This window comes from Diuraphis noxia, unplaced genomic scaffold (assembly GCF_037042655.1).
Source record: "Diuraphis noxia isolate RWA-SAM2 unplaced genomic scaffold, SU_Dnox_SAM2 contig0002, whole genome shotgun sequence".
Lineage (NCBI taxonomy): Eukaryota > Metazoa > Arthropoda > Insecta > Hemiptera > Aphididae > Diuraphis > Diuraphis noxia.
Window position 1 is genome coordinate 17,098,573 of NW_028301712.1, and position 21,622 is coordinate 17,120,194.

General features: G+C 26.0%; 1 protein-coding gene across 1 annotated transcript in view; it reads left to right on the top strand.

The window, feature by feature from the left end:
- Positions 1-21,622, top strand: part of SLO2 (slowpoke 2) — a 198,300-nt gene that overhangs the window by 82,698 nt on the left and 93,980 nt on the right. Inside the window, exon 3 of the mRNA XM_089218918.1 lies at positions 3,049-3,225. Coding sequence (XP_089075044.1) covers positions 3,050-3,225 — 176 coding nt within the window. The 5' untranslated portion in view covers position 3,049. The remainder of the gene's footprint in view (positions 1-3,048; positions 3,226-21,622) is intronic.

Sequence of the window (21,622 nt, forward strand, 5' to 3'; positions counted from 1 at the left end):
CCAGATATGTACAAGTTTAATCAACATATATTTATCGATCTTTTATACTCTTTATCGCTAGCACTTTAAAATCTTAGCCTAACGTCCTAACATTAAGTGCCTCCAATGGGCGGCTTTTTATCACCTGACACTCAAGCCATGTCATTTCCATCACATACGCGATACGCTTATTGTAAAATAATATTTACAGATTTTGTATATAATAATATACGATTAAAAAAAAATATATCCATCAGATTTTTGTCAATAATTAATATAATATTAAAATGAATAATAATTTCACGTCCACGTATTCAATTGGCTTGGACCATTTGTTTGGACTATTAATTGTGCTTTAAAAGAATAAATGCATTATCTTTCTTCTATTTATTAAAATTTAATACATTAAATATGTATTATAATTTATAAGATAACATTTAGAACTGCTTCATTTTAATAGCCTATCCTATGTAACTAAGAACTAAATAAACAAATTCTACGTACTAAATAAATCCTTAATAAAACCATTTGATAATTTTTCCTTATGAATATTAACTTCATAAGATTGTGTTACTTTATACCTATTAGTATTATATTATTTTATGTATATATTTTTTAGTATTTAATCATAAAAAAGACTTGTAACATAATATATAGAAATATACAGTCAAGTACAATTTAAGATTGATTTCTATCTCAGGATTATTTTTGGGTAAATAAGTGATTTATTATTATATGATATTGGTTATAGTTTTATCCTCAAGAGAATTACATAGGTTTGAGCCCAAAGTTAGTCAAAATGGCTGTTTGATCGTAATAGTGTTATAATTTACCACGTAAACTTTTTTTATTAGCCTTGCTTTATTACGAAAAAAGTGTTAACTCGATTTGATATGTCATTTTGTGCACATACCATTTTGACGAAATCGATGGATAAGAACTAATATTTGATTCCCCAGAGTATCCATTCACGATAGAATTTCAGTAAAATGCATTTTTTTTTTCTAAAGAACTTTAGATTATATTATATTTCTTTGACAATCTTTACGGCTTTACGGTACGCATGTCATATCCAATATTATTATTTTTTGGATCTGAGAAAACTAAAAAAAAATAAATAGAACAAAAGTTTCGATGTAAATATACCTAATAAAAATAACCAACTTAATAATAAGGGTTCATCATTATTTAGATTGATTTCAGTGTTAACACATTTTTCTATAGTAATGACCTTAAAGTTACTGATATCTCTATTATAGAATTTATAAATAACTTCCTAATATATCAATCCCACTTAATATAGAAAATTTTATTCAAGTACAATACTACATAATGGATGAAATTTATGAAAATGTACTTAGTAAGCTTTTGAACTCAATTAATATTCGTGTAACTTTGTTACCCACTACCATATTCACCGTATATATAATACAGACTTAAACAGTATTTTCATAATACTCGTAGTCTATTATATATAAATGGATAAAATTAATTTTTCATGACTTATTCTAAAACTACTTATCTCACCATAAAAATATTTATTGATAGCTCGTTAAAATATAATGCATTTAAATGTAAGATTTGATTATTTTAAGTAATAAAAATAAGTAGATAATGTTTGATTAACTGAGATAATAAATCCATCGATCATATTTCATATTAATACTAATACGAGTATTATGCTGAAATAGCATATTCAAACATTTAGTGTAATTTGACAATAACCTCAAAAATTATTTTATTTCATTGGATTCATCAGTATAATCACTGGGTTTAGATTTTTATGAATATTTTCATTTGTATTTTATATTATATTTTATGGCAACAAAATTATAATAATATAATGTGCTGTATACATATTTAAATAATATTATAATTAATTCATATTTTAAAATATTTGTTGAAATAAAATTGGTAGTTAATAATTTATGTTAGATACTTAGATTACAAATATTCCTAATTTATTTTACCTATTTAAAAGCTGCCTGTGATACAAAAAATAATAATAACCATACATGTTATAAAACTTGGCAAATATTTAAAAAATAACCTATTTGATTTTAAATCATAAATTTGATAAATTAAATATTACATTATTGTACATAATATATTTTCTGCATAATATTATGTTTTCTAATTAAGTAGTGTTTAGTTCATAGTACTAAAGATAAAGTTTGTCATCTAACTTAAAGAAGTAATATCCAGATTTAGAATATAAAATCAGCTATTATAATTTATATTCCAACAAAAATAAGCAGGGTAGAGGGTACAATATTTGCACCTTAAGATTTCAGTTTTGTCAGTTATTGACACATAACCTGCTTTTGTGAATAATATGACTATTTTGACATAGATTGTTAATTAAATAGTATTACATTGTAATCGTATAATTATATGAAAATATCGATGCCAATGGTCATAGACGCCGAAGCTTATTTATTTTAATTTTAATTTTTAGTTATGTTGAGTTAGCTGTAATACACTGGATAGTATTTTTTGGTTTATTAGACAATTTAATTATCGAATTAACAATTTAAATAAGTTATTATCGTTGTTAATACATAAACTTTAATAATAATATAATAATTATCAATACTTATTACCTACTAATACTTAAACTTATGGTTTTTTTTTTTTTTTTTGTTCATGTAAATAATCAAAACGTCTTATTACTTTGAGGAAGCTGATAGATTTATAAAGTTAAATGGTGTTGTTAAAGATCTTTTTATAGGTTAATGGAGTGAATAATTCGAAATAATTAAATTAATATCAAAAAACAAGGTAGGTAAACTAAGTCTGTAAAATTTACACAAAATTCCGATAAAATTCAAATAAAGTCCGTTCAACTTTAATTAAATGTATTAAATGTATTGGATTCATTAAAAAAGTATTTAATTAAGTTTTGTATACAAATTACTTCTACTGTTCCTTATAACTCATTCGTATTCATAATATTACGAGACCTACCTATTTCAAATGAAATAACCTCGGTGATAACTTTATTGTACTTAATATTAAAATAATCATTGTATAAACAAATTTTATTAATTAATTTTTTAATTATTTCAGAATGTCGATGTTCTTTTTTCGTTTACACAACCTTCGCCGTGAGGAGGAAATAAAAAAACGTCGGAAACGAGGCATGAGGCACAGGCATCAGCTAACACTGGCGCCCAGCCGGTTGTTCGAGAAACCACCGCTAACACCATCTGATAGCCTAGATGCGGTTGCCTTGCAAATTCCAAGGTAAGATTTATTGTAGTAACCCTTATCGTTCTTAATATGAATTACAACAGTTTAAAAGTAGTCATATTTGAGGCATTAAGAATCTGCGTTGTCAAAATACATAATATATTTGAACAATAAACTTGAAACTAATAATATAATATGTACTGTACACATACTATTTTTATGATATCATATAAACAGTTTATAGTTCAGTTAATAAAAATATAACTTGACTATAAAACATATACTCATCGAATACAGACAAACAGAAGATGCAAGAACCAAACACGACATCCCAGAATTTCTATACCAATCATTAGGTACAAACGTATCAGCCATCAAACAGACACTAAACTTCATAAAAGAAACTGAAATTGAAAATTTATTGTAAAATAATATGTAAAAACAAAACTACCTATGTAAAAAATTATATAAAACCAATGTAAACAATGTAAGCCAATGGCCACCGCTGCCGAGGCTTATTCTAATAATAAATAAAAAAAAATATATAATATAATAAGGCATATCAGCCTAATGATGTGAAACGAGTTTAAATGAAATTTCTCAGTCATATTTTTTTATAAGATTTATCGATTTAGAGTAATAATTATTAACACGATTTTTACTAATAATAATATTATGATTTCAAGAATAAACTATTTTTCACAAAAATAGATCTATTTATTTTAATTTTAATAGATTATTTCTTTTTTTCCGTCGAATTCACGCTAATGTCAAGCAGTATTCAATTATTTCTGTTACTTTGCTAGTAGCTTTCGTAGTTTTGAAGTTTAGATTTACTTGTTGTGTACTCTGTTATCGTGTAGAAGAAGTATGGTATTCAAATTTCTCTGTAGTTTGTATAGTTATTTATTGTATGCCAATTGAATGCCGGCTAGCTTTTAAGCGGATACTTTAAAGTTTATTTCGAAGAATTGGTATTTTATTGATTTCTGTTTGAGAAGCTACACTGTTCAAATGATAAGATGGAATGTGTTTAAACTATTTTTAAGTATTACTGTAATCTGTAAGAATCATGCGTTCTTAAGATATAAGTTATTATAGAATGTGCAGAAATTCAATTGTAATTTCTTGATTTAGTTTACTTTAAATCATCTCTAAAACAACCACACAAATAATGACTCAACAAACGTATTAAATTACTATTCACATACAAATTATATATGGCATTTCATTTCTGCCGTATATGTCTCATAATTATTCATAAACCATAATAATATATGGTACCACCTAAATAAGTTGTTGTTAGCTATAGAAACCAAAAAACTGAAATAAAACAGAATTCACTCATTACACACATTTGTTTTTTTTCATCTGTTTTTACTTAACAATTTATATCACTTAAAGTATTATTGATATTTTTACTAAGCCCCCCCCCCCCCCCCCCCGGTAATCTGTATATAATATGTAACTGTTTTGATTAGCATTCATTCATTCAAACTGATATTACTAAAATATTGATTACACGAAAAATTTAATTTCTACTTAAAATTAATTAATTTTATTTTACGTTTATTGCATTTCCAATTAATATATAAAGTACTTTATCGTTATCTGTTTTAATTTTATTTGCAATATAAATTGAAACAATAGACGCAAACAATGAAACACAAAAATATTATACAATAAGAAATATTTAGTTTTACCTAACTATTTATTTATTATGTTCAACAAAAACCTTTGACTTTTGATTGTAAAATAACGCTTCGGTCTAGTATAAAATAACAGTTTGATTATAATCCTAAATATCTGTCAACAAAATATTATAATTGTTCCTTATCGTTTATCAGTTATTATCATTAATGACAAAAAACTATCCATTTATAACGTCTAATATGATATTAGATAATACATTCGTTGACATTTTCATTGCCCACATATTAGTGTAATGTTATCTACAATTGTGTATAACATTTTGTATTTTGTTCGGTATTATAACATTTTGAGATATTTTATTTATAAGCCTCTAAAAAAATCATGTTTTACGTTTGCATTCCAAAAAATAGAATAGATCGTAAATGTGAATTCACAATTGAAGACACTCTTGGGGAAAATATGTGGGTCTGCTTTGTATAAGACATTTGAACTGTTTTTACATAATTTAACATTTTTATTTTTTTGGAGAAAAATTTATGTGTTTTGGTATTGCAGTTTATTATGGTTAATACTTTTTATAACCAGTTGACGTAATATATGAAACATTTTGAAAGTGTTTCAACTATATCATAATTATATTTATTTGCATAATACATGGTAATAAGCTAATAACATGTAATATTGCGTACCTATGCAATACGCATGATATTTCTAGGTATCATGTATCCATCAGTAATTACCTAATCAAGTGTTTACTAGAGTTTATTTAATATTTTTTATCGCTTTAATCATTTTATATTATGCATACTTTTTTTTGATAAAGATATTCATTTACATTCCTACACCACATTAGTATTGATTTGCCACTCAATTTGAATGCAAATATGCATATTTTATATTTTGTTTTAGTGGTGTTATATACATTAAACTTTAAATTTTATAAATAATCGTATTGACATACATGAATTTGAAAATAAAACTCTAAAATATCAATCTATAGACATCATGGAACAAACTTGTTAAATTTAAAATTCTAAATATGTGGTTTCAGAAAATACCTATAAATAAATTCCAAGCCCTTATTTTAAATAATTAATTTTGTAAAAAGGAAAATAATTGAGGAAGAACTGCTATATTTTATACATACCTAACCAGATTAAATAAAATTATTATTTTTTTTGTAATTCAAGATATTTCATATTTCGTTTTTACTCGGAAAATTATCTCGAATTTTCAGTATAGTTAAAATATGTGAAATTTAATTTAAATAACTGGTAGGTAATTTTAATATTTAATGTTTTATAGGATATTTTCATATATTTGTAAGTAAAATGTATGTAGGTACATCCATTATCCAACATATTCATAGTCAATGATTCAACATGGTGATATTAATAATCGACAAATTAACTTTAATTAAAAATAATAATCAGACATTAAAAATCTGTATTAGATATATATTATTTATATTAGATAATATGTGTAATTTTCACTTATTTTCAAAAGAAAATGTTTAAGCAACATAATTAAAGTTGAATACGTATGCTTTATTAGATTCAACATATTTTATAATTTTTTAAATGTGCAAATTTAAATGTATAGTTATAACTGCTGCTATTTATTTAATAAATCAATCTAAAACGTTTATTTATTTATTTATTTCAATGATTTAAAAAGTTTTTCTTAACTAGTTGAGATTTCTTACAACAAATAAAACACGGAAATTAAAACTGTTTGCTTGAGTTTTAAATTATTTTTAACGTGAGCTAGAACAAGTCTTAAATACAAGACTAATTAATGCCAAAAATTTATTTGTTAAATTATAGTATTCTAAACTTTTAATCCTTTATAGAAATATCATTTTCAAAATAATATCTAGACTTTTTTTGTTTTACCAGGCAAACTAGGTACTTACCAATTATTCAAAAAAAAAAAAGATTAACAGTAATACTTACTATTTTAATTGTATTTATTATGGAAGTAGATACCTATTACCTTTATGAAAATCATTATAAATGCATTAAAATGTATTCTATAAATAATTCGATTTGACATAGAGTAAAAATTTTTGGAATTAGAGTAGGTACATATACAAAATGAAACCTCGACTCCCGAAAGACGTATAAACAGTAATATTTTTAGTTCGTAACGAAGTTTGTTCTTTTAACATAAATACACAATTAATTAAAGTCATATTACAATTAATACTATTATTATTTATTATACACTTACTTTTAATGTTACACAGGTACATTATAAAAGTTTACACAGTTATTTTTTTGCAATCGTATTTTAGTTTTAAAGATTTAGATAATCCTGTAATAACTTTGACATTTTACAAATTTAGTCGATAATAGTATAAAATTATAACCAACAAATTAAAAGTACTTCATTTTAATTTATCAGGGAATTCAGCATTACGTTTGTATAGTAATTTACAAAGTATAGAAATGGGTGCTAACAGACTCTTTGGTCTCGTTCTAAGAACTGTATAAATAATTTTCTAACTTCCTATAGACATATTATGTCATATATTATAATATAGGGAATTAGGGACAGCAAGCAAATAGAGAATAGACATCCTTATATTATGTAAGTTTAAACATTAATCTTCAAATCTAAGTATAACAATCAATGAATTTATTTATAAACGTAGAAATGTTGACAATCAGTAATCATTTTGTCGTATCTCGTATGAATGATTTTTTCACGATAGAAGATATTTCTCAGTTTAAATTGGCTTTGAAATTGTATGGAACGTACATATTATTATGTACCTATGTGTTAATATCGCGTGGTGCTGTTAATAATTAATCCCGACTGGCGTGTTAATTCGTTCCACTAATATTTGGCCTTGTTATCTAAGTCAAAAATTCTCTTTGAAACGTATCTTTTAGTATCTTACTTTATGTTCTTCTCTGTAGACAGATTATATCGGGATTGAAATGATTTAAATTCGTAATTTTTAAACGGCGCCTGTCCAGTTTTAACACATTGACAACTTTAAAATATTATTTGAATACAGAAGAGAAAAATCGAAATCTCGATTTTTTTACCTGCTATATACTTATTAGTTATTAAACAAAGTATACAACTATAATTGTACTGATAAAAACCTCTTTTTAAAATATTGCTGTGGGAAATAATGCGAGTAGGTGCATTTTTTGTGTATATATTGTAGTTTAAATAAAATCTAAATGAAAACCACAATTAATATTAAACATAAATTATTGTAAAATCTAAACCAGAGTATTTTGCATGGTGCATATACGATCACTATAATGATTTTCTTTTTAGATTACAACGTCGTTATTTTAATGATGGTTTGGATTATTACTTTTTTTTTTCGTTATAAGTATTGTCTTTTTTTTTGGCGAAAAATTGGCAAGGATATGTTGCAAAAAATCCCAAATGGGTGATGACCACCCGCGAGCTAGCAATTGCGGCCGGTACGTACGCTCAGTGCGTTTCCGCAGATTGAACGTACGACCGTGCCTCAACAAGCCACTTAATTATAATAATATATAAAATATACATGCGTATTTATAAAAACAATTGATCATCGATTACAATTACCTTTACAGTCGAACCAACGTTTTTATTTTATTACCTTGTGTTTAAAGATAAGTACCCAAAATATTTGTATAAGTTGTAACGAATTATATAACTCGTAGTTTTTTATGGTTAAAATGACGTACATTTATTTTATTATATTTATTAAGTTGGCATTATTTTCTTTTTATTATAAATATTCTTGCTTTTTGAGCTATAATCAAAAATCAACATAGATATTTGGTGGTATGAATAATGAACTCACGATATTAGTTGATAGTAGAGTCCCACGACAATCACAGTACGTTTGCGTTCAGTGACCAATTCGCACATCGGTTGCAACACGCCAACACGGGCTAGCGTGTTCCGGCGTTTGATATTGATAACAGTCTTGGCGTGGCGGTAGTGATGTCGGACGGTTGGCTGGCTGGCAGTGGCGGCGGTGATGTGTTGCTGGTGGCACTCGACTGGTATTACGGCGACGGTTCGGAACGGCGGCGTACAACTGGGTAGTGGAATACTGGAATCTCTCTTCGGCTTCGGTTGTCGAATCGAGGATTCGGAAGTATTACAGCCATTACAGGGTTATATTACAAGTATATTTCACTTGTAATCTACTGTGGTACATTCGACTCTCGACTTAGCATCGTCAGCTAGGTGAGTAGGGAATGCCGATTTTGTATTTTACTCACCGGTATTTATCGCACTCGTGTGTAGATTCAGAATAGCAGTTCTACGTGGTCACTTTTCATGATTTTGACCTCTGTTGTTGATTATTTCTGTTGTTTGTTCTTCGCTGATACTTTGGTCGTATTAGGAGCGTTTTCTATTGTCATTCTAATATTGAACATGCAGATTTGATGCTGTAATGGGTCAGATTTACCTCACCTAGAATAATGTTGATAAACAGGTTGCGGGCAGCGCGATCTGTTGTCTTGGTAGTGTCCCAGTGTAACAGGCGATATTTACGATTACGGCACAGATGCGGTCGGCACAGTTGCGGTCAATACCTTTTTGGTGGCACTTGCGGTCACAAGCTATTTTTTTTTTTTTTACATATATAAACTGGATTTACAATACTGATATAATAATAATAAAGTTAAACTTATACTATATTATCTTTCCTTCGAGTTTTTACAGGCTTAGGAGTGGCAATAAATATTATTTAATATTTACTGGCGTGCTTAAAAGTTTTTTTTTTTAAATATTTATTGTAAACTATTATGATATAAATATAAAATATATAATTATTAATTTGTAAACGCTATTATTTTATTGAGACATGTCGGTTAATTGTTATTGCCTATTAATCAATTTTGTGTATGAAAGAAAGTATTGTTAGACATTTTTTTAAGTCTCTGTCCTCTTCATATGATTTTAATGTTTTTTTTCAATTCTACTGTCAAGTGTAATGTAACATTTTTCACGTTTTTTTCCATCCAAGTTTAAAAATTGTCGATCAAACAATAAGTCTCCATGCTGAGCTTCTAATTTAAGACATTTGTAAAGAGCTAAAAAAGTTGGTCGAGGTCTATTAAATTGTTTATTTAATCTGCTGTTTCAACCTTCAACAATATTATATGTCCTGTGTCTTTTTTGGAAGCAATTCCATATATCTTTGTATATTATTCTATTTCGCATTGACATCGATAACGCTGTACCAATAATTTGTATATAAAAATAATATAAAAAGGCGGGTAAGTCGTGTATGTCGCTCTGCTGTACAGTAGGTTACAAGTGGGTTACTGTAATGGATGGAATTAAATTTGAATCCAATGATATTATATCATTGTATACGAAAAACGATTCTGAGCGAAGACGGTTTATCTGTCTAGGATATATTATAGATAATTAAAAATTTTCAAATCTTAGATTTAAAAAGAAAATTTTTTATGAATTTCTAGTTTGAAATAATTTGCGAATTTTCGTGATTTTTGTGATTTTTACATATGTTGTCAAAATTCAAATTTTGAATGCTTGTAAAAAAAAATTGTGACTACGCATTTATTTTATTTTTCAATTGCTATTGTAAAAATATGATAGGAGCCATGTATTAAATTTTCAAATCTTAGAATTAAAAAGAAAAACTTTTATGAATTTCTATCTAAGATAATTTGAACATTGCCGTAATTTTTACGTATTTAGTCAAAATTTGAACTTTAAATGCTTATAAAAAAAAATTGTTCCTATGTATTGTTAATATTTTTTAACTGCTATTAGTACGATGTGTTAGAAGCCTTGTATTAAATTTTCAAGCTTTTCTACCGAACACATACATTTTTATCGATATTTATAGGAAAAAAAACTAAAAAATTTGAAAAATTAAAATGTCAGTAAACAGCTCAAAACAAATCTAAATATTTTGAAAATGTTATCAAATATATAAAATGCCTATATAAACATTCAGTGAAAATTTCAAGTATCTGCGGTCATTTGTTTTAGACTTTTAGAGTTACACCAAAATAAGATCACTATATGTGAAATCCAGTGAAAATCCAATGTTGTAAAAATTTAAATTTCAAATGCTCATAAAAATTTAATTTGAATTTCCGGTGGACTTTTTATTTGTGATAAAGATTGAAAAACTTGTAAGGAGTCTTCTATTAAATTTTTAAATCTTAGATTTAAAAAGAAAATTTTTTATGAATTTCTAGCTTAAAATAATTTGTGAATTTTCGTGATTTTTACGTATTTTGTCAAAATTCGAACTATGAATGCTTATAAAAAATAATTGTGACAATGAATTTATTTTATTTTTCAACTGATATTGTAACAATATGTTAAGAGTCTTGTATTAAAATTTTAAGCTTTTCTGCATAACAAATAAATTGTTATCAATATTAATTTAAAAAAAAACTAATAATGATCGAAAATTTCAAATGCCTATGAATTGTTCAACTTAAGTCGAAAATTTTTGAAAATTGCATGGTGGATAGAATATACTTATATAAACATTCGGTGAAAATTTCAAGTCATTTGTTTTAAAATTACATCAAAAACCAAAGGTTTTTGATTTTGTCGAAAAATGAGTGTGCGTAAAATTTCCCGTTTTCCCCTTAATTTTTAGTTTGTTTTTCTCGATTATTTAGAAAAGTATTAAGAATTGCCATCAAGATGTTCTCCTCTGATAGATGAGTAACCGATTTTATAAGTTAGCAGCTGCCGATAAGTGGGTCTTCATAAAAATTATGATTCTATATTTTTTATTATACATTAAAAAATTTCATTAACATGTAGCTTTAATCTTTTGGCTTAACTTAAGGTTAAAGTGTATATTGTTAGGGTAGATGAAAAGTGTATTATGTTGGCAGTCAATATTTTTATTTAAGACTTTGTCAATTAGCTAATATTGAGAGACATGATAACAGAGCTGGCTATTATGTATTATCATTTAACGAATAGTCATAAATCATAAACGAACATATTATTATAGTATCTGAAATGTATACAAATTTAAATATTGGGTCGGGTAATGCTGATAAGTGAGAAAAGTAAAAAGTTGATAGGGGAAAAATAAACCATTTTTGTTTCTTGTCACTTGTCAGTCATCATACTGTCGGTAACATTTTTGAACGATTGGTTCTCTATAATATAAAAATCGATCTATAAACCGTTTGGAATTTAGCATTGTTTGTATTTAGCTATATCGTAAATTATTTTCTCAACGATATTTTTATAAATGTCAATTAATGATTTATTAAATTAGCATCAAAAATAATTCAAAAATTTTAATAAAATATTTATTGCTATAAAAATCAAAACTACTATGAATTTTAACTATTTTTTTTTATTAAAGATAAATACCTCGGCAGCTTTGGCTTTCGGCCATTGGTCTAACAGTAGCATGTTATAACATAATTGATAATATTAGGGTATTTTATATACATATATACATTAAGACCTAGAGATAAAATTATAAAGGTTTAAATTTCATTGTTAAATTTGAACTTTAAAAAAAATATAAATAAATGTTCAATCGCAGTAGGATTCGGACTGAGAGTTTTGTGAAGATGTGTAGTGCAGAGGGTATCTATTTATTTGACGATTTTTGCATTCGGTTAGAATATGCTTTGATTTTATTTTATTACATATTATTATTGGAACCAAACTTAATTTATTTTTATGAATAATAGTGTTGTATTTTGGTCCATTAAAATAATTAACCGTTACATATCAATCGTTACATACCTATTTGTAGTAAACACTTTTGTTAACATTACCTTCTCTAAATATTCAATTTGTATGTGTTTTATGAATATTAACCAAAATTAACTAATTATTACTAAATTATGAGTTATAATATTTTTATTCTTACTTGTCTTAAAAATGTAAATAATTTGCTCATCCATTACACTACCAATCGCTTCGTAAATGTTTCAATATAAAAGTCCACCACTAGATGGAGCTTACCTTTTTATATTTTACAATATTGTAATGTTTGTCATTAACATTTTTATTTTATAGATACTTATTTTTCTAATATTTAATGATTTCAGATTTACTATGAATTTTCGGATATGAATAAAATACTTACTGAATTAAATTATGTTATAAATCATTCTGAAAAATATCGACCACTGATTTTCTTAATAAAGCAAAGTCCATAGTGAGTGTCATGCACTATATTAAAACTTAAATTTTGAACTACCCTACATTTAATGTAGAATAATTATATCATTTAATATTATATTAATATTAAGTATTTAACTTTTACTTATTGTTAAATATCAGCTACACAATATATTATACAGTGAAATCTCTAAGGAACGGACACTGTCAGTTTCATAAATTGTGTCCACTATGGCACTATTCAGAAGGTTAAGATTGTAAAAAATTTATAGTTTGTTCCCAAAAAAAAAACGTCTACTATTAAAAGGGGTCCGTAATGATGGAGGCTTTATTGAGCATAACTTTTAAAAATAATTATATACATACGAGTATAGAATATAAGAGTATATCAAAATATATGCTTAATAATTATTTCTTCTTTTCCAGTGAAGTATTTAGAATTTTTTCAAGAACGTGCTACATCATTTATTCTTTTAAGTGATGTAGTTTTTTTTAAATATTATCCTAGACTAATTATACGTAATGAATATCATGCTTACATTTCAATTTTTTTAATGAAAATAATCAAACATGTTACATGTAAAATACAATATTTTGAAAGCACATTATTATCTTAGAATATATTTTCTCAATCAAATTTTATTTTTTGTCAAGGGACAAATACTAAATAATCAAATCTTTTCTTTTGTAGTTTTGTTATATTTATATAATTGTGTAGGTATATAGGCCGACGAGAGAAAATCATAATTTACACATAATATATTGATTTAGGGCTTAGGCCTGAAATATGTTTATAAGTCTTATACAATTCAAATATCGTATTTTATACTTACATGCAACCATTAAAAAAAGGGGGTAAACTTTCCACTTATTTAAAGCATATTATGTAATACGTATATTTTATTTTTCTATTGTATTGTTAATTTTGCACGTTACTGTATACTTTTAATAATGATTATGTATGATATTTATATTTTCAATTATTATATATCTATTACCGACTAATAAATATTTTGACTATTTTTTGAGTTTTTCATAATCATAAAATATTCTTATTCATAGTTGTTATAGCTGGCAATCTGCAAACTGGGATTAAAATAGTATTATTTTCCATTATAAACAATTTAAATTATGGAATTAAGTTTCAAAAAAAATTAAAGTTATAATTCTAGTAGAAATTATGTAGGTATTTATGTAATTACTAATCATTATTTCAACGAGCTTTAAATAAAAAACACTTTGTGCCTATAATTTATTAAATTGTAAACATATTTAATATGATTTTTTATGAAACATATGATGATGTTAATGTATTGTGGTATAAATAAAATATTTGTTTTTATACAATTAAACTATGTACCTAATAGATTAATACGTGTAATGATTACCAATATGATAATTCTAAACACTAATATTTTAAATTAAAAAAATATATTCAGATTAAATACAATTATAATTTTTATAAGATATTTTTAATTAAGGTATTTATTACTTGTCAAAATATAGATAAATGTTATTTAATTGAATAGGTAGATATTAATCAGTCATACTAATATTCTGATAAGAAAATCAATGTAATGATATTTAACTAAAGAATCTTTATATGTATAATACTACACTTAATGTTTCCGGTTTTAGTATTTTCTTTCTCAATTTGCTTTATCTCAGCATCGCTTCTGTTATAAGATAAATAACATCATAGTAACCAATAGTAACTATTATATCACAGATTATAATATAAAAATTAAAAATTAAAAAAATTGTATATAATATGTGATATTATTTTAGATAATAATGTGTGATGACGTATATAATATTGTGACAATTATTACAATATTTAGGGTTACCAGACGTCCTCTTTTCCCCGGACATGTCCTCTTTTTAAGTTTAAATAAAAACGTCCAGGGGGGGGGGTTCAATATTGGAAAATGTCAGGGTTAAGAAATTCTATAGTATTAAATTTATTTTCTTAAGTCTAAATATCAACTAATAAATGTGTACAATTAAATATAATTTATACTTGATGATATATTATATATATCATATTATTATTACAGTAGGTATAATAGGTAGGTACATTATAAGAAAAATAAAATGTACTAATTAATATTTTCTTTTAATTTATAATACATTACATTAAATTACGTTGAAAAAATTAAATTTCCTTATCTTCACATTAAATCAATTTTATTTGGAAATTATTCATATTTATAATTTATAAAGAATTTTTCGCTACAAAATAAACAGTTATTAAGTGAACAAAATCAAATAAGCTAGTAATTATTGATGGTATTGTGAAAATCTCTACGTTTCAAACATCCATTCCAAAATATATAATATTTTCTTTACTATTCAGCTATTTATATACTTTGCAACTATATTTTAATATTAATGCAATATAGGTATAAGTACTCACTAAAATTCAATCATTTTATTTTTTTGTAATAATATTAATAATAATAAAAGGCTTTTTACAATTTAGAACGGCATACAAACTTTAATTATTTCAGCTGTTAAAAAATCTTAATATTTTATGGTATAATTTATAGGTAATAATAAATTGTTTTCAGATTCCAGGAGGAAAAACTGCGAGCAACGCAGGTATATCATGTTATCTAATTCTAAGATTTTTGCGATTTATGTGAATATTTAATCAAAAATAGCAAATGAATAAAATTAGACAGAAAAAACAGCTCTTATTCAGCTATAAGCTATTAATAGCATGTGGTTCTGTCACCATACCGATTATTTTCCATTGTCATTAAAAAAAAAAATATAAATAAAATAGAACCCAACTACTCAACCAACGCATCAGACAATATTTTGATGTAAAAGTAAATAAGTTAAAATTATACTATTTTTTTTTTCGTAACTTTTCATCGCGTCGTACCGTTAACAGTGTTAACACCAATTCAAATTCGTACATCAAGCGTGTCGTTTATGGTTAGTAATTTATTAAATCTTCGTCACATTTATGTAGGTATATTATATATAAACTAGCTGACGCCATACACTTCGTTGCCCTTAAAAAATGAAAATATGTGACAATCAGATTTTATGCATGTTTGGAAAATAGTTGTTTTAATAATAATAATAATAATTTGAAATAAATTACATTACTAAATCGTTTATTATTGTAAATATACATAAGTTTACGACAAAATAGACATATTTATAATTTGTATGAGTATGACATTTTTTACATAAACATTTATGATGGTTCTAAATAGGTAAATACTTACTAAGTAACCGTTATGTGATATATATGTTTCACACTTCAAAAATTTGATCAGCTTTCTTGATATATGTTTATTTCAATTGTTCAAAACTTCTCTGTAATATAACTGACCCGGCAAACGTTGATTTGCCATATTAGTTATAGCATCCACCCGTAACTTTGTTTGCGTAGAATTTGAATCATATATCATATATCATTAAATCATATTAAAAATAAGTAAACATTAAATTTATTGGGTTAGAGCTTCTCTGTAAACGATGTTTAATGTTGTTTTATTTTGTAGCAGCAAAATAAATTGCTTATTAGCAGATCCAACTCGTGATAGGCACAGTTGGCCAGGAGTAAAATATTCCTTTCGTAGGTCGATATCCGCCAATTCGAAGGTTTGACCTTGGGACTTGTTAGTAAATAGTCAACGTGAAAGATATTTTCACCGGAAATTGAAGCCGTTTAAACGAGATTGGCAGATCAGTTGGGATCATCGGTATCCTCGAAATATGAGCTAGCTGACCAGCTGCTGGGCCGGTAACAATGGTCGTTACAATTAAATTGTCCTTTAATTCTTTAATAAGCAGTCTTGTTCTATTGCACATACTCGGAGGGCTTAAATTTCTCAAAAGCATGATTGAAATTCCGATTTTTAATGTCAATTAGTGTGTTTGCAGCCCAGAAGGATTCAGTGAATTTAAAAATTCCTGCGTCTTCAATGGTCGTGACGGTGTCGATCGATTTGTAGTTTTTTATTCGGCCAGGAATATTTTGTAAAATCAGATTGTTTATTTCGTTGACAGGATCATTCCTAGTTGACACTACTTCTCTCGAACACAGCCAATGAAATTCCTTTTCGTACAAATTCTTCATGTCAGGGTAAACTGCATCTATTAAATTATCTAAATTATGAACTATCTGACTCATCTAGAAGGATGCCACAATTTTCGCTTAAATTTATAGTGGAAAAAAATCCTTCCCCAATTTTTAGCAATTGTTATAGAAAATAACTATCTGTGATTCTGTGAAGATCCAGGTTCTATCCACGGCCTCTATATGTGCTCTTTGGCTCATGGTACATTCATCCCACATAATCAATGACGTATCTTGTAGTAATTTACCAAGAGGTCCATTTTTGCGGATAGAACATGTAGATTGTTATTTGTACAACTATATCTATATTTATTATAATTGTCGGCGCACCCAGTTCTCAGTTTCTCAGTGTCTAAACTATCTATGTACCAAATTTCATTTAAATCGGTTCAGTAGTATCCATAGACCTTATACTAAGTATAATCTACTAGTATCGGAGCCTATATTCAATACAAACAATCAAATCTTTCCTCTTTATAATATTAGTATAGATAATAAATGTACCCAGTCAGATTGTCAACATTTGTTAGCGCACACAAACATCTCGCAGTCTGCTGCAGGCGTCACTGCCGATTGTCGTCGTCAAACACGATTTTCTACTCTTCGAAACTATACGAACGCCCGCAGACACGTTTCATACGTCATCGTACTAAATAATATAATAATTTCTAAGGATCTATGCTAGGGTGACAATTTTCATGAAAAAAAAACAGGATAAACAATGTTTGGTAGATACTCTTAAAAAAAATCAAAATTTTTTTAAGTTAATACATAAAATGTATTTTAAAATTTAAATAATGTTGAATATTATTAAGCTTAATATTTTAACAAAAAACGTCTTGTTTGGATTCGTTTTTATTGTGAGCTTAGAAAAATTGGTCAAAGTATTCTTACCCTTTTTGGATTAATGTTGATTACTCATCATTTTTTAATTTACAATTTATCAGTTCATCACAATTGACACTCGTTCCACGAAAACTGTTATATTTAATAACTTTCAAACTTCAAATTTTAAACTTTAGTTCTACATTATATTTTTATTGTTTCGTGTGTGTGTTTTTTTACACATATAATAATATAATGATATGTAGATAACGGGATTAAAACGGGACCATCTTCTAAAAACAGGAAAAAAATGTCCCGTTTGATGTTTGGTCAGACAACGGAACGTGATGATCAAAAAGGGGACGATCCTGTTTTAAACGGGTTCATATGGTCACCTTAATCTATGCACGTATACATAATACTATCGCGTACACTAAAACGTTTTGTTCTTTAATGGCGACCGAGGTTAAATTATAATTGACGGGGTATATTATGTTTGCATTCAAATATGAACGAAATTCTGACGCTTTATACGAATTCGCGATAAAATGCATTAATACAACGGCACGTACGGTTTTAAAGCGAACTGTTTACGACTGTCAGTCAATCGATTCCACTTTCCAATCGCAGCGCCAACGACGAACGAATAAAACAAAAAAACAAAAACAAACTATATAACAAAAAATCACTGTGATGTATAAATAAATAAGAAAAATAACGCACAACACATCTAAACGTCAGCACATCTCAGCGGGCCGCAAATTGAGTGGGTGCACATATACGACAACATTACATTATTAAATATTAATACACTCGTCCCGCAAGTCACGACTCGAATCGACCTTACGACAGACGGCTTTTTTGTGCTTCTTAAACGCTTTAATATTTTAATTCTCGAAAATAGCCATTAATAAAACTAAAGCGATGATATTTTACAGGTTTACCTGAAATTTAAATTAAAAGAATTTTATTTAGTAGGTAATCTAATATTCTCATTAGAATACTCGTAAATACTATTTGCAGAACGAGAATAATATTTAAATAATAATTATACATAATATATGTATAATGTATATATATTATATAGTGTTATCACATCTCGTGTACCTTATTACCACACGTTTTTTTATACATAATTTAAAGCTTTTATAAATATATAAGCAAAACTATATTAATCATGACTTGGTGTGGCGCGGTCATACGCTCAACTGCGTCAACGCTCCGAGTGTACGTACCAGCTGATGTTACTAGCTCCCAGATGGGTGATGACAATTTTTAGCGATAAATCCTTGCCTCACGTACATCACGCGTTCCAAACCAACGGTTCCCTCTACAAACAGCAAATGGCCATAGTTTTTGGGCTTATTATGATCAATAATAAAAATACAAAAGAACAACACTATAAACAATCATCAATTAAAAATATTTAAACAAGATATTATAAACTCTGTAAGTAAAATAATGATACTAAACGCAAAATTATTCATGAACCATTGACACGTATATTTAAAATCTTTTGAATATTTAAAAATAATATATTTTGAGGAATATATACTTTACATATATTCATGTTACATACCTAATACGTGACTCCTTTAAAATTTAACACTCAGTATCTCAAAAAATTATAATGTCTTGGAAAATATTTTTTTATTCTACGTATAATCCATGCTATTTAATCCCTAAAAAAAATAGCATTTTTGAAAAAAAAAAATTTAAATCGTTAAAATTATAGTTTTTTAACATTTTTTAAGTTTTACTTTTTGATTGACAGGACACATTTTTAATTTTATATTCCTGTGTACAATGCTTTCTGAGAATTCCGATGGATGAATATTAATATATGAATATATGAATATATGAATGTCAAATTTAAATTTGAATAAATAATTAATAGTTGAAACTTATAATTATTTAAAGTTTTGATGAGCGGAGTAGTGGACCATTGACCAACAATTTATGGGGTACCACTCCACTATGGTAATAATATTATACTCAACTATACTCTTGGTTACAATTAATTAAAAGTTTAAAAGTTCAAAGTTTGATTTTTATTCAACAAAATATTTTTTTATGTAATATGTAATTGTTAACTAACCACATTGTCATTCAAAAAAAAGTAGAACTTATAAAATAGTAAAAATGATATATATAATTTTTTGTGATGAATTCAAATGATGTCAAAATAATAATGTCATAAATGTTAATACTTTTTGTGACACTTACAGTGAGTATTTGCTGCTAAGAAAATCATATACATTTTTTTATACTTTTTGTATCTTAAATTTATTACGTTTGAAAGTAAAAGTGACACTTTGATTAGTTGTCTTTGTTATTGCTGCGAATAAATTATCACGTTCCCACACTATTCTCATATCACTATTATTTATATATATTTTTACAGCAATAAGTTGACGAGGTTCTAAACATTTTAATTAATCATAAACCAGCATTAACTATTAAACCCATAATCCATATATGGGGTGATTTATTTTAAATACGGAATAAGGCAAGTTTGAAGCCAAGCATTATACATTTTTATTTCCAACTTTTAGAAATATACAAAACATGAATAATAAACAAAATAATACACAATAATAAATGATAAATACGCAGAATATTTTTTATTTAAGCTTATTTAAAAATTTACTAACCGTCTTAATTATAAATTTATGATTACTATTGTTAATTATAATAAAGTTATAACCATTTTATAACTATTTTCATTGAAAAATTCATGAAATTTTATCGTGATTATCCTTTAATATATTAGTATCTATCTATGATCTAATTATTATAACTTACTTACTTAATAAGTTATAATATGATATTACGCCGTTGGTTATACTTGAACTTATATTGTATAAATTGAATAGTTTAATTAGGTCACCTCATATTGTAATCGTAGATACCTATTATATGATGTATGAATGAATTAATAACTTTAATCGTTTGTATTGCTTTAAAATTTAAAATAATACTCCAATGAAATATTATTTGATACTCAAGAAAACCAAATAATACATATTGCTTATAGGAAATAACCAGTTATTCTCTGTAATCTTATTGTAGTTTTAGGTTTCAATAAGTTATAACTTGTATAAGTCCCATGTTTAATATCTATGTTCAAAATAAACGTATAACAATGGTTAAGTTTGAGTTTTCAAAACTTCAATAGGTATATATATATATATTATCATAGTATCCTTAAACTGTATCTACCTAGTTGTGTAGACACATAAATTAGCTAGGTAAGTTATTCTATACCTCAAATAATCTGATCCCACCCCTTTAATAATCTATAAACACGAATACATGAGTATAAATAGTTAAAACTCCATACAATGGTATATTTTCTTTGTTAACAGAATATTTTAGTAAAATATAAAATTAAACAATTATTATTTTGTTATAATAGTCAATAAGTACGAATTGTGCAATATATACTCAATATTCAAATTTTATAAATCGAATTTAACATAATTATTAAGTAGTGACTTTATGGTAGGTATTCAATATTTTACTAAAATAAATTGTATTCAAAGTAGGTACGTCTATATATTTCCCTCTTGTATATTATTATTTCTTATTTATTTATAAGAAGAAGATAAATGTGTACTCTAAACTTTGTTTACCTAGCTTAAGAAAACCAAGACATGCCATAATATAAGTTTTTAATATACAAATTTCAACAAAACTTAGTATTTTTAAATTACAAATTAAATTATAATAAGGCTATAGTTTAAAAATATA